Consider the following 12,488-nt stretch of genomic DNA (forward strand, 5'->3'; position numbering starts at 1 on the left):
CGATACACCCCCTCACCTTCCCACACACCACCTCGTCCGCCAGCAGTCCCACATCCAGCCGCCACAACGGGCATTGGTCTCTCTCCTCTCCCAGCTCCAGTTCCACCCAGCGTGGGGCATGGTCCGAAACGGCTATAGCCGAATACTCCGTCCCCTCCACCCTCGGGATGAGCACCCTACCCAGAACAAAGAAATCTATCCGGGAGTAGGCTTTGTGTACATGGGAGAAGAAAGAAAATTCCCTGGCCTGCGGCCTTGCAAACCGCCATGAGTCCACTCCCCCCATCTGATCCATAAACCCCCTAAGTACCTTGGCCGCCGCCAGCCACTTTCTAGTCCTTGATTTGGAGCGGTCCAGTGCTGGATCCAACACTGTATTGAAGTCCCCTCCCATTATCAGGCCTCCTATCTCCAGGTCCGGAATGCGCCCCAACATGCGCTTCATGAATCCTGCATCATCCCAGTTCGGGGCGTATACGTTTACCAACACCAGTCCCTTGCAGCCTACCGCTCACCATTACATATCGCCCTCCATTGTCCGCTACAATAGTCTTGGCCTCAAATGACACCTGCTTTCCCACCAATATTGCCACCCCTCTATTCTTCGCGTCCAGTCCCGAGTGGAATACCTGTCCTACCCATCCCTTTCTTAGCCTGACCTGGTCCGCCATCTTCAGGTGTGTCTCTTGGAGCATGGCCCTTTAAGTGCGCGAACACTCGAGTCCTCTTCACCGGCCCATTCAGGCCCCTCACATTCCACGTTATCAGCCGGATTGGAGGGGTTCTCACCCCCCCCCCCCCAACCCCCCCCCCCACGCCCCGCCGACTAGCCATCTCCTTTTCTGGGCCAGTCCCGTGTCCACGCCTCCCTCACCCTCCAGTCCCCCAGAGGGGGGATCCCCATCCCGACCACCTCTTCTGTGTCCCATTCCCTTTCGGCCAGTGCAGCAGCAACGCCCCCCCCCCCCCCCAGCTAGACCCCTGTCTAGCTTTTTTGCTCCCCCCATGTCACTCCCGTAAGTCAGCTGACGCCTGCTGACCCCGGCTTCCCCCGCTGTCCCATTGACCTCCCCGCGTGGGAGTCTCCCAATCCATATGCATTCCTTCGTTCCCCTTCCCGCCTTTCTTCCCGCGCGCGGGAAAACACCCCGCGCTTTCCAAAGCCCGCACCGCCCCCTCTGGCGCAGCTCCTGTCGCGGCCTCGTCTCTCTCCCCCAGCCCATGTAACATTTCCTGCGCGTGATTGACCCCCTATATACAACAACCATCACACATCAAACCTCAAACATCCCCCCTACCCTCACAAACCCTCAGTTAGAGTCCAACTTTGCGGCTTGTACAAAGGTCCGCGCCTCTTCAGGCGTTTCGAAGTAATAGTGTTGGCCCTTGTATGTGACCCACAGTCACGCTGGCTGCAGCATTCCGAATTTCACTTCTTTCCGGTACAACGCCGCTTTGGCCCGGTTGAAACCCGCTCTCCGCTTTGCAACCTCCGTGCTCCAGTCCGGGTATATTCGGATCTCTGCATTGTCCCACTTACTGCTCCGCTCCTTCTTGGCCCATCTCAGGACCCACTCTCTGTCCGTGAACCGGTGGAACCTCACCACCATCGCCCTTGGCGGCTCATTTGCCTGGGGCTTCTTCGCCAGCACCCGATCTGCCCCGTCCAACTCCAGCGGCCTCGAGGGGGCCTTCATGCCCATCATCGCCTCGAGCATCGTGCTCGCGTATGCCCCGGCATCAGCCCCCTCCACTCCCTTGGAGACCCAGGATTCGCAGATTCTTTCTCCTCGACCTGTTCTCCCGGTCTTCGAGTCTTCCCGCCCACCTCTTGTGTAGCGCCTCGTTCTGCTCCACTCTCACCACCAGGCCCGAGATCTCGTCCTCGTTCTGACTGACGCTTTTGTGTACCTCCTGGATCTTAGCTTTGTGGACCTTCTGGGTGATCCCGAGTCCTTCAATTGCCGAAAGCATAGGCGCCAACATCTCCTTGTGCATCTCCTCGCGCTGCTCCTCGAAGCAGCGCTTGATGAACTCCTGCAGCTCCCCTTTGTCCCTGGCCGCCGCCATTTTGTTTTCTTTCCCTCACTTCTCCTGTTGCTCCAGTGCCGCTCCTTTGGCCGTTACACTTCTGGTCCGTTTAAAAAGTCTATGGAAACTCCTGAAAAAGGACTGAGAGTCAGTTCCAGACGGGAGCTGCCGAATGCGCGACCTACTCCTCCATGGCTGCCACCGGAAGCCTCGTCCCTGCTTCTTCAATGGACTTGGTAGATCTTTTCACAGTTGTTCCCTCTGCTGCTAGAATTCACCTTTGATAGAGTCAAGTCAGATTGCAGCTTTAAGCTTGCCCTTCCCCCACCTGCATGCTGGAAGAGGTTTTTGTCTAAACCTGCAGCCAAAGCCAAATCTTTTACTGTCTCTGCCGAGTCTGGCAGCCAAAAGACAACATTCCTGGGGGACACTGTCAGGGGAATGCTGCAGTCTTCTTGCCACACCAGGAAATGTCAAACAAATGCAGTGGGGGCCCTGTAAAAGAGCCCAAAAGTCCGTTCCAAGCGGGAGCTACCGAATATGCGACCTAGCTCTGCATAGCCGCACCCGGAAGTCGGCGTTGTCAGTGTTGACCCCTCACCATCAACATCCTGGGGTTAACATTGACCAAAACTGAACTGATCAGCCATATGAATATTGTAGCAAGTCAGAGGCTGGGAATTCTGGAACTCACCTCCCAAGGCCTGTCCCATCATCTTCAAGGCAAAACTCGGCAGTGTGGTGGTATATTCTTTACTTGTCTGGATTTGTGGCACCAACAGCAATAAAGAAGCGAACACCATCCAGCAGAAATCATCTGGCTTGATCAACACTCCCTCCCAGCCTTAAACATTCACTACCCCCACCATTGCACACATTTGCAGCAGTGTGTACCAGATACAAGATGCATTGCAGCCACTCACCAAGGCTCCTTCGACAATGCCCTCCAAATCTTTGACTACCATCTAGAAGGACAGGGGAGGGAGAAGCATGGGAACTCCACCAACTGCAAGTTCTCCTCCAAGCTACACACCATCCTACCTTGGAAGTATATCGCTGTTATGTCACTGGGTCAAAATCCTGGACCTCCTTCCCTAACAGCATTGTGGATTTAACTAAAGCACATTGATTGCGTTAGTTCAAGAAAGCAGCTCACTACCACATTCTCAAAGAAAATTAGGGATGAGCAATGAATGCTGGCCGAGACAGCGATGCCAACATTCCATGACAGAATAAGAGGAAAGTATGTTGATGAGTTACAGGAAGTGGAGCGGAGGAGGTCCTCGTGAAGCATAACACTAGCATGGACATGTTGGGCTGGCTGATCTGGCCTCTAAATGTTTAGTAATTTGGCAGGATGTCACCGTGGCCTCTGCACAATGACATTATCAAATGGATAACCCACGTTTCATCTTTCTTTTGTATTTTCCATAACCATTTCAAGAATGTCAAAGTAACACATATCTTAGAGCAGGGTGCGGATGGGGGGAGCAGGGGCACAAGCGCCTGTATTTTAGCCATTGCATACACTTTGTTACACAGAAACATACACAGAAAATAGAAGTAGGAGGAGGCCATTCGGCCCTTCGAGTCTGCTCCACCATTCATTATGATCATGCTGAATATCAAGTTTAGGGGATACGGTAGCATAATGGTTAGCACAGTTGTCCCAGGTTCGATTGCCCGCTGGGTCACTGTCTGTGCGGAGTCTGCACGTTCTCCCCGTGTGTGCGTGGGTTTCCTCCGGGTGCTCCGGTTTCCTCCCACAGTCGAAAGATGTGCAGGTTAGATGGATTGGCCATGATAAATTGCCCTTAGTCTCCAAATAAAAGTTAGGTGGGGTTACTGGGATAGGGTGGAGGTGTGGGCTTAGATAGGATCTTCTTTCCAAGGGCAGGTGCAGACTCAGTGGGCTGAATAGCCTCCTTCTGCACTGTAAATTCAATGATCTATGAAGTTAATTACCCTGATCCCACCTTCTTCCCTTACCTGCTTTGTAAGCAGCTTGGATTGGTTACTTGTACCATTCAGCTCTCTGTCAGAAGGTATTGGAACAAGCCCCTGTTGCAGCAACAGAGCACATATTCCAGGTTGACACTCCCAAGGAAGCGCATCCTTTGTAAGAGATCCTAAATTAAGACTGTCTGTTCAGCTGGACATTAAAGTTTGAACGACACTTAAAGACTCATCCTCGTTTTCAAATCAATCCATGGCCTTGTCCCCACCCCCTCCAGCCCCATGAGATCTCTGCCCTCCTCTAATTCTGGCCGTTGCAACGCCTTGATTTTAAATGTTTCATAATTTGTCATAGTGCCAGCATCAAGCACCTATCTATTCGAATCCCATTTTCCAGCACTTCGTCTGTAGCCTTCTATGCTATGATGGTTCAAGTGCTCATCTAAATGCTTCTTAAATATTGTGAGGGTTCCCTCCTCTTCCACCCTTTCAGGCAGTGAGTTCCATATTCCCACCACCCTCTGGGTGAAAAAGCTTTTCCTCACATCCCCTCTAAATGTCCTGCTCCTTTCCTTTAATATGCCCCCTGGTTATTGACTCCTCAACCAAAGGAAAAAGTTTCTTATCTACCCTCTCCATGCCCTTCATAATTCAGTACACGTCAATCAGGTCTCCCCTCAGGCTTCTCTGCTCTAAGAGCAACCATAGTTGTTTGGAGTACTGTGTACAGTTCTGGTCACCTCATTTTAGGAAGGATGTGGAAGCTTTGGAAAAGGTGCAAAGAAGATTTACCAGGATGTTGCCTGGAATGGAGAGTAGGTCTTATGAGGAAAGGTTGAGGGTGCTAGGCCTTTTCTCATTAAAACGGAGAAGGATAAGGGGCGACTTGATAGAGGTTTATAAGATGATCAGGGGAATAGATAGAGTAGACAGTCAGAGACTTTTTCCCCGGGTGGAACAAACCATTACAAGGGGACATAAATTTAAGGTGAATGGTGGAAGATATAGGGGGGATGTCAGAGGTAGGTTCTTTACCCAGAGAGTAGTGGGGGCATGGGATGCACTGCCTGTGGAAGTAGTTGAGTCGGAAACATTAGGGACCTTCAAGCAGCTATTGGATAGGTACATGGATTACGGTAAAATGATATAGTGTAGATTTATTTGTTCTTAAGGGCAGCACGGTAGCATTGTGGATAGCACAATTTCTTCACAGCTCCAGGGTCCCAGGTTCGATTCCGGCTTGGGTCACTGTCTGTGTGGAGTCTGCACATCCTCCCCGTGTCTGCGTGGGTTTCCTCCGGGTGCTCCGGTTTCCTCCCACAGTCCAAAGATGTGCAGGTTAGGTGGATTGGCCATGATAAATTGCCCTTAGTGTCCAAAATTGCCCTTAGTGTTGGGTGGAGGTGTTGACTTTGGGTAGGGTGCTCTTTCCAAGAGCCGGTGCAGACTCAATGGGCCGAATGGCCTCCTTCTGCACTGTAAATTCAATGATAATCTATGATTAATCTAGGACAAAGGTTCGGCACAACATCGTGGGCCGAAGGGCCTGTTCTGTGCTGTATTTTTCTATGTTCTATGTTCTAACCCCAGCCTAACCAGCCTTTCTTCATAACTGAAACGCTCCAGCCCAGGCAACATCCTGGTGATTCTCCTCTGCACCTTCTCTAGTGCAATCACATCCTTCCTATTGCGTGGCGACCAGAACTGCACACAGTACTCTAGCTGTGGCCTAACGAGCGTTATATACAACTCCATCATAACCTCCCTGCTCTTATATTTTAAGCCTCAGCTAATAAAGGCAAGTGTCCCATATGCCTTCTTTTTTCTTTAGAAAATATTTTATTGAGGCATTTATCATTTTAACATTTTGAACAAAGAGATCCAACACACACAAAAACGCCACAAGACCCTGCCCCTGCCCATCCGCCATCTCCGCGTGCGTTGGCAGCTCCTCACCCGACTCAGCCAACTGGTTCGCTTTTTTCCAGGCACTTCTGGTCCGCCGCTCCATAAACCAGGGGTCACTCTCTTCTGTTCTCACTTCTACACCTTTTTCCTCCAAATTTCCTACTACAAACTGGGGTAAAGGCCACAAAATGACCTCCATGAGTGGGAGCTACCAAATATGTGACCACTCACTCCATGGCCTCCACCGGAAGTCCCTATATGCCTTCTTAACCACCTTATCTATTTGTCCTGTTGCCTTTAGGGACTTAGGGACATGCACCTCAAAGTCCTCCTGGTTCTCTGTACTTCCTCGTGTCCTATTGTTTATTGAGTATTCCCTTGCCTTGTTAGTCCTCCCACAATGCATCACCTCACACTTTTCAGGCTTAAATTCCATTTGCCACTGTCTGAAGTCTATAACCCTCTGTCATCTAAGACTTTCCCCCTCGCTAACAATTTTTGTGTCATCTGTGAACCTACTGATCATACCTCCCACATTCCCATCTAGATCATTAATGTACACTACAAACAGCAAGGGATCCAGCATCGCTCCCTGCAGTACATCACTGGACACAAGCTTCCAGTCACAGAAACAACCTCCGACTAACACCACCTGCCTCCTGCCGCTGGCCAATTTTGGTTGCAATTTTCGAAATTGCCCTGTATCCCTTGGGCTCTTACTTTCTTGACCAGTCTCTCATACGGGATCTTGTCAAAAGCCTTACCAAAGTCCATGTAGACTACATTAACTGCACTGCCCTCATCTACACTTAGTCACCTCCTCAAAAAAACTGTTAAGACGGGGCGACACGGTGGCACAGTGGTTAGCACTGCTGCCTCATGGCGCTGAGGACACGGGTTCGATCCTAGCCCCAGGTCACTGTTTCTGTAAAGTTTGCATATTCTCCCCGTATCTGCGTGGGTCTGACCCACACAACCCAAAGATGTGCTGGGTAGGTGGATTGGCCACGCTAAATTGCCCCTTAATTGGGAAAATAGTTGGGTATGCTAAATTTAAAAAAAATTGTGAGACATGATCTTCCCCTGACAAAGCCATGTTAATTATCCTTCATTAATCCTTACCTCTCCAAGTGGAGATTAATTCTGTCTCTCAGAATTTTTTCCAATACTTTCCCTACCGCTGACTCACTTGCCTGTAATTACCTGGTTCTTCCCTTCTTGAATAACAGTACCACATTAGCTGCCCTCCAGTCCCCTGACATCTCACTTGTGGCCAGATGAGATTTGAAAATTAATGTCAGAGCCCCTGCAATCTCCTTGCTTGCCTCACACAGCAGCCTAGGATACATCACATCTGGGCCCGGAGATTTATCCACTTTTCAACCCACTAAAAACACCTCCCTCTCAATGCTAATCTGTTAAATGATATCACAGTCCCCCCTCCCTGATTTCTATACCTAGACTGTCCTTCTCTTTAGTAAACATAGACGCAAAACATTTATTTAATGCCTCACGTACATCTTTTGGCTTCTCACCCAGGTTGCTACTTTGGTCCCTAATAGACCCAACTCTTTCCCTGGTTACCCTCTTTCCCTTCATATACTTTGAAAACACCTTGGGATACTCCAATATTTTCCCTGCCAGTATTTTTTATGCCCCTCTTCGCTTTCTTGATTAAAAAAAAAACAAATATCCCCTCCCCTGCACTTTCTACACTCCTCTAGGGTTTCTGCTGTTTTCAGCCCTCGGTAACTGCCTCCCTCTTTTTCTTTATCCAATCCTGCATTTCCCTTGACATCCAGGGTTCTCTTGACTTTTTAACCCCACCCTTTACATTTACAGGACCATGATAGCTTTGTATTATCCCAATTTCTTTCTTGAATGACTCCCACTGCTCTGATGTGTATTTTCCTACATGTAGCTGTTCCCAGTCCACGTTGGCCAGATCCTGCCTTATCCTATTAAAATTGGCCTATTCCCAATTATTGCCGATCTTATTTGTCCTTTTCCATAATTACCTTAAATTTTACGGAGTCATAGTCACTATCACCAAAATGCTCCCCCACTGACACTTCTACCACCTGCCCGACTTTATTCCCTAAAATTAGGTCAAGTTCCGTGCTCTCTCTTGTACGACTTTCTACGGGTGGCTCCAAAAGCTCTCTTTGATGCACTTTAAGAATTCCACTCCCTTTAAGCCTTTCACGCTCTGACTATCCCAATTAATATTGGGGAAGTTCAAATCCCCAAATATTATTATCTTATTGTTTTTATGCTTCTCTGAGATTGGCCCAGATATTGCTTTTCTGCCTCTCCCTGACTGGTTGGGGGCCTATAGTACACTCCCAGCAACTTGATTGCCCCCTTTCTGTTTTTAAGCTCTATCCGTGTGGCCTCAATTGAGGAGCCTGCGAAAATATCAGCCCTTCTCATTGCAGTAATTGACTTCCTGATCAAAATTGAAAGACCACCTTCTCTTTTACAGCCAGTCGTGTCCTTCCCTCAACCATGTCTCTGTGAGAGCAATAATATTATGCTCCCATGCATGAACCCGTAAGACTCCTTACATTAAAATAAATGCCATCCAACCGTGCCGTACTCCCTTATGCCAAGCTCTGGAATTCCCTCTCCAAAGCTTTGCGTCTCTCTACCCCACTCTTCACCTTTAAGATACTTGTTAAAAAGCTATCGCTTTGACCAAGCTTTTCGACATTGGCCTAATGTCCCGTGAGCTGTGGTGTCATCTTTTCTGCCTACGCCGCTGTGAAGAGTGTTGCGATGTTTCACTACATTAAACGTGCTGCAAAATGCAAGTTGCCACTGGAAGAAATTAAGGTGATCGCATTGCCGTGGCAGCATTCATTCCTCAACCAACACCATCAAGAAAAGATGACCTGCTCTTTCACTGCTGTTTGTGGGATCCTGTGGTTTCTGTCCCCATCGCTATGATGTAAGGGCCAAGCTCAGCCACGATTGTGTTGAATGGCAGACCAAGGTTGACAGACTATATGGGTTACCCCTTTCTCTTGCGTTCATTGTCCTTTCAACTCTAGACTTAAATGGCTCATCAACGACAAGGAGCTGCACCATGAGTTCAGGTGAAAGTTTAAGACAAATAGCCATCAGGGGCTGGAGATGCCCTCGTGTTGTTGCCAATCGGCACCGGAGTCACCAATAATGTTGCTCTTTTTAATGAGTGAATACTATCCCACCAGAGTCGCCAATAATGTTGCTCTTTCGGCACCAATAATGTTGCCAAATTAACTAGGTAAGGCAGTCATTAATGATAATATTGCTTTTCAGAGTGGCCAGGTATCAAATGATACCACCACAAGGCTTTACCGGATATCGATCAAAGGACCAAACAACCAGTTAGTCAGTTCAAGTTCAAAGATAGTTTATTTATACACAAGGATTACTTTGACATGCAACATAAACACTACAAGTTAAACTACACCTAACAACTACAATAACCTATACTTAACTTCAGGGCAACAGGCTCTTTGCAGATGAACAAGGCCTTTGTTCGGATCTTGCGTGGCTGGGTAGAAGAAGTGGCTTCATTTCTGCTGGGTTCATCCGCCTGGTAGTTGGTCTTGAACTTGTCTTCTGGTCGTAATGCTGCACTTGGTTCTAGGCGTAGGCCGGGGCCAAGAGAGACCGAACACATGGCTGTGTCTCTTTTTATCCCTCTGGGATTTCGCGCTCTTTGGGACGGTCCTTAGCTTTGGACCCAATAATTCGACAGGCTTCGATCACTGCCTTCGATTTTGGCCAATAAAGGGGCGGGTGCTTTGATGGCTGGGCGTGTCCTGAGCGGTCATTGACCGTTGCTGTTTGGGCTTTCTTAGCAAAGGGGGTGGCGCCGGTTAGTCTGCATCTGTCTCGGTTACCTGAGTACAGTCCTTTTGTTCTGGGGAAATGGGCCATTAGAATGCAAACGAGCGGGGGTTTCGATCGCGTCTCGCTATCTGGGTTGCAAATACACACACAAGCTCTGAGTCTGTCTGAGTCCTGGGTTGGCCATAATTCCCATGGTCCTTTGCAGGTGACCATCTGAGATGGCTACAGTGTTAGGATTAACCGTCTCAGTAAAGTATCACTGAACTGTTTATTTATTTATTTTTCCCGTTTCTGTTACAAATGGCCTGCAGGAACTCGAGAAGACACTGATCACCTGGGGGTAAGATCCTTCAACACCCATCAAATGTCAATGGCCTGGATGCCAAATGAAACATGCCCATGGTTTGGATAATTGCTACTGTAACTTTTGCTGTCTCTTTGGATCTTTTCAACTGACTGCAAGATCAGGGGAAAACTAAACAAATTAAACAGAAATCTTCATATCCTTTTCCACATAAATTTGGACTGGCCAGGAATGGAAGCACCCTCTCAACATCTAGCTGATTGAATCTCTTAATAATTTTTAAAGGCTTCCATCAGGTCATCTCTCGACTTTCTCCTTTCTAGAGATGGTGAGCCAATAAAATAATCCTGTGAACCAGACATCGGCATGCTAAAAGGAGTACAAAGGGCGTGGGAACAGGCCACCTCCTCTGCTTGCTTATGTTGTGGATGACCATAGTGTTGGCTCACTAAACACAACCCATTCTGCCATGGTGCTGTGACTCTGGAATTTTCCTCCCCCAAGGGAAGTCTGTGCATGTCTCTTAAGAAGGAGTCTCACACGAGAACAATGTCGATGGAAACCATATCCTGAAAGGAGATGTGAATTAAGCGTTCCCACAGCAAGGGCTGGGATTACAGTCATGTTTATTTAAAGGTTAGAACTTTCTTTTGTTAGAATTCAAAAGAACTCCCAATAGTCCTCAGAGGTATTGATGCATTCCATTCCAGTTGTCTCCAAGCGGGTATAGTTTGAAGGATGTAGCTGTTAACCAGTACAGATACGGTTTCAGTGAAGGCGTGTGGCTCACCTTTGCTCCGGAATCCATTCCAGCAGAGAATCCGCTGTTACCGGATCATTAGATTGGGGTGAAGAAATCTTCCTTCGCTGTTTGTGCCAGCTGATGTCGTTGAGTGTTTTGGCAATATAACTGAAATTATTTTTTTCTTGAGATGTGGGCAGCAGTGACAAGGCCAGCAACTGTTACCCATCTCAACTGCGCTTGAACTGAGTGGCGTGCTGGGCTATTTCAGAGGGCAGCCAAGAGTCAACCACACTGCTGTGGGTCTGGAGTCACATGCAGGCCAGACTGGGTAAGGACGGCTGATTTCCTTCCCTGCAGAACATGGGGTGTTAATGAAAATCGATGATAGTTTCACGGCCCCCATTCCCGAGACGAGCTTTCAATTCCGGACTTTATTAATTGAATTTAAATTCCACCGGCTGCCGTGGTGGGTTTTGAACCCATGTCTCCTGGACATTAGCCTGGATCTATCAATTACCAGTCCACAATGCTACCATCTCCCCCTTGTTCGGTGCAGTACAATGGCTGGCAATGGTTGGCCGTGTGTGTGCTTGTCAACAGTCTACTTTATAATAATCTTACACTAATTTTTATTGTCACAAGTAGGCTTACATTAACACTGCAATGAAGTTACTGTGAAACGTCCCTCTTCGCCACATTCCGGCGCCTGTTCGGGAACACAGAGGGAGAATTCAGAATTTCCAAATGACCTAACAGCACGTCTTTCGGGACTTGTGGGAGGAATCCGGAGCATCTGGAGGAAACCCATGTAGACACTGGGAGAATGTGCAGACTCCGCATGGACAGTGGTCCAAGCAGGGAATCAAACCTGGGACCCTGGCGCTGTGAAGCAACAGTGCTAACCACTGTGCTACCGTGCCGCCTTAGGCTGACATATTCAATACAAGGTGGACAATGACAATGTGGGGAGACACAGTGGTGCATCCATTCCGTACAGGTAGGTACCAGAAACTGTAAAGGCGCTATTATCATTTTCAGATAAGACAGTCAAATGGTTTGAGCTCCGACCAATCATGAGCAGTAAAAACGTCTGAATGAATGTGTCCCCCATAATTTGTTTCCTTTGATAAATTACTTTGCTCATGCATAATGCGTAAGATGATGGAATGAAGAAGGTCATAGCCAGTTGTTCAATCTGCTTTGATTATAAACAGTCAACTCTAACTCACATACCTTGTATGTAATCTTGATGAGGGCATAACATGGAGTGTTTGTGTCCACATCAACTGGCACTAGGAGACGCGGTTCAGCAGCAAGCACATACAAATGCCTCAGTGCCTGGAGGTGATATCTGTGCATAAAAGAAAAAGAATGCAATGACTCAGCCCTCAAGGTCTCCAAGATCTTGGCCAAAAATTACATTCTTCAGTTTTTCCCTTGTGCATTATGCTCCCCCACATTACTGCTGGTCTGGCATAAAATGAAACAGCATGTCCTTTCAGAAGCAATCGCGCCTTCAGTTCCAAACAACCAAGGTCAGATACAGGCCAAAAAATGTTAGGCCAGCGAGAGTATCCTATTCCTCTGGGAGTTTCTAATCTTTTTTTTAAAAGAACATTTTATTGAGGTATTTTTTTGGCATTGTAACATTGTAACAGCAGCAATATAAACAACGTACATGTGAATATAAACATAGTGCAA

At 48.0% G+C, this 12,488-nt stretch overlaps 1 protein-coding gene and 1 long non-coding RNA gene across 9 annotated transcripts in view; one reads left to right on the forward strand and one right to left on the reverse strand.

Moving 5' to 3' along the window:
* Positions 1-12,488, forward strand: part of LOC140411079 (uncharacterized) — a 108,604-nt gene that overhangs the window by 77,810 nt on the left and 18,306 nt on the right. The window lies entirely within an intron of this gene.
* anapc1 (anaphase promoting complex subunit 1) overlaps positions 1-12,488 on the reverse strand; it is a 318,440-nt gene that overhangs the window by 61,748 nt on the left and 244,204 nt on the right. For 7 of the 8 annotated variants that reach the window (XM_072500093.1, XM_072500089.1, XM_072500086.1 and 4 more), the window contains one exon: positions 12,021-12,138. In XM_072500093.1, the coding sequence (XP_072356194.1) occupies positions 12,021-12,138 (118 nt within the window). Of the gene's footprint in view, positions 1-9,308; positions 11,139-12,020; positions 12,139-12,488 lie in introns of those variants that run through there. The other variant, XM_072500092.1, reaches the window with a different exon arrangement.

This window comes from Scyliorhinus torazame, chromosome 4, assembly GCF_047496885.1.
Source record: "Scyliorhinus torazame isolate Kashiwa2021f chromosome 4, sScyTor2.1, whole genome shotgun sequence".
Taxonomy (NCBI): Eukaryota; Metazoa; Chordata; class Chondrichthyes; order Carcharhiniformes; family Scyliorhinidae; genus Scyliorhinus; species Scyliorhinus torazame.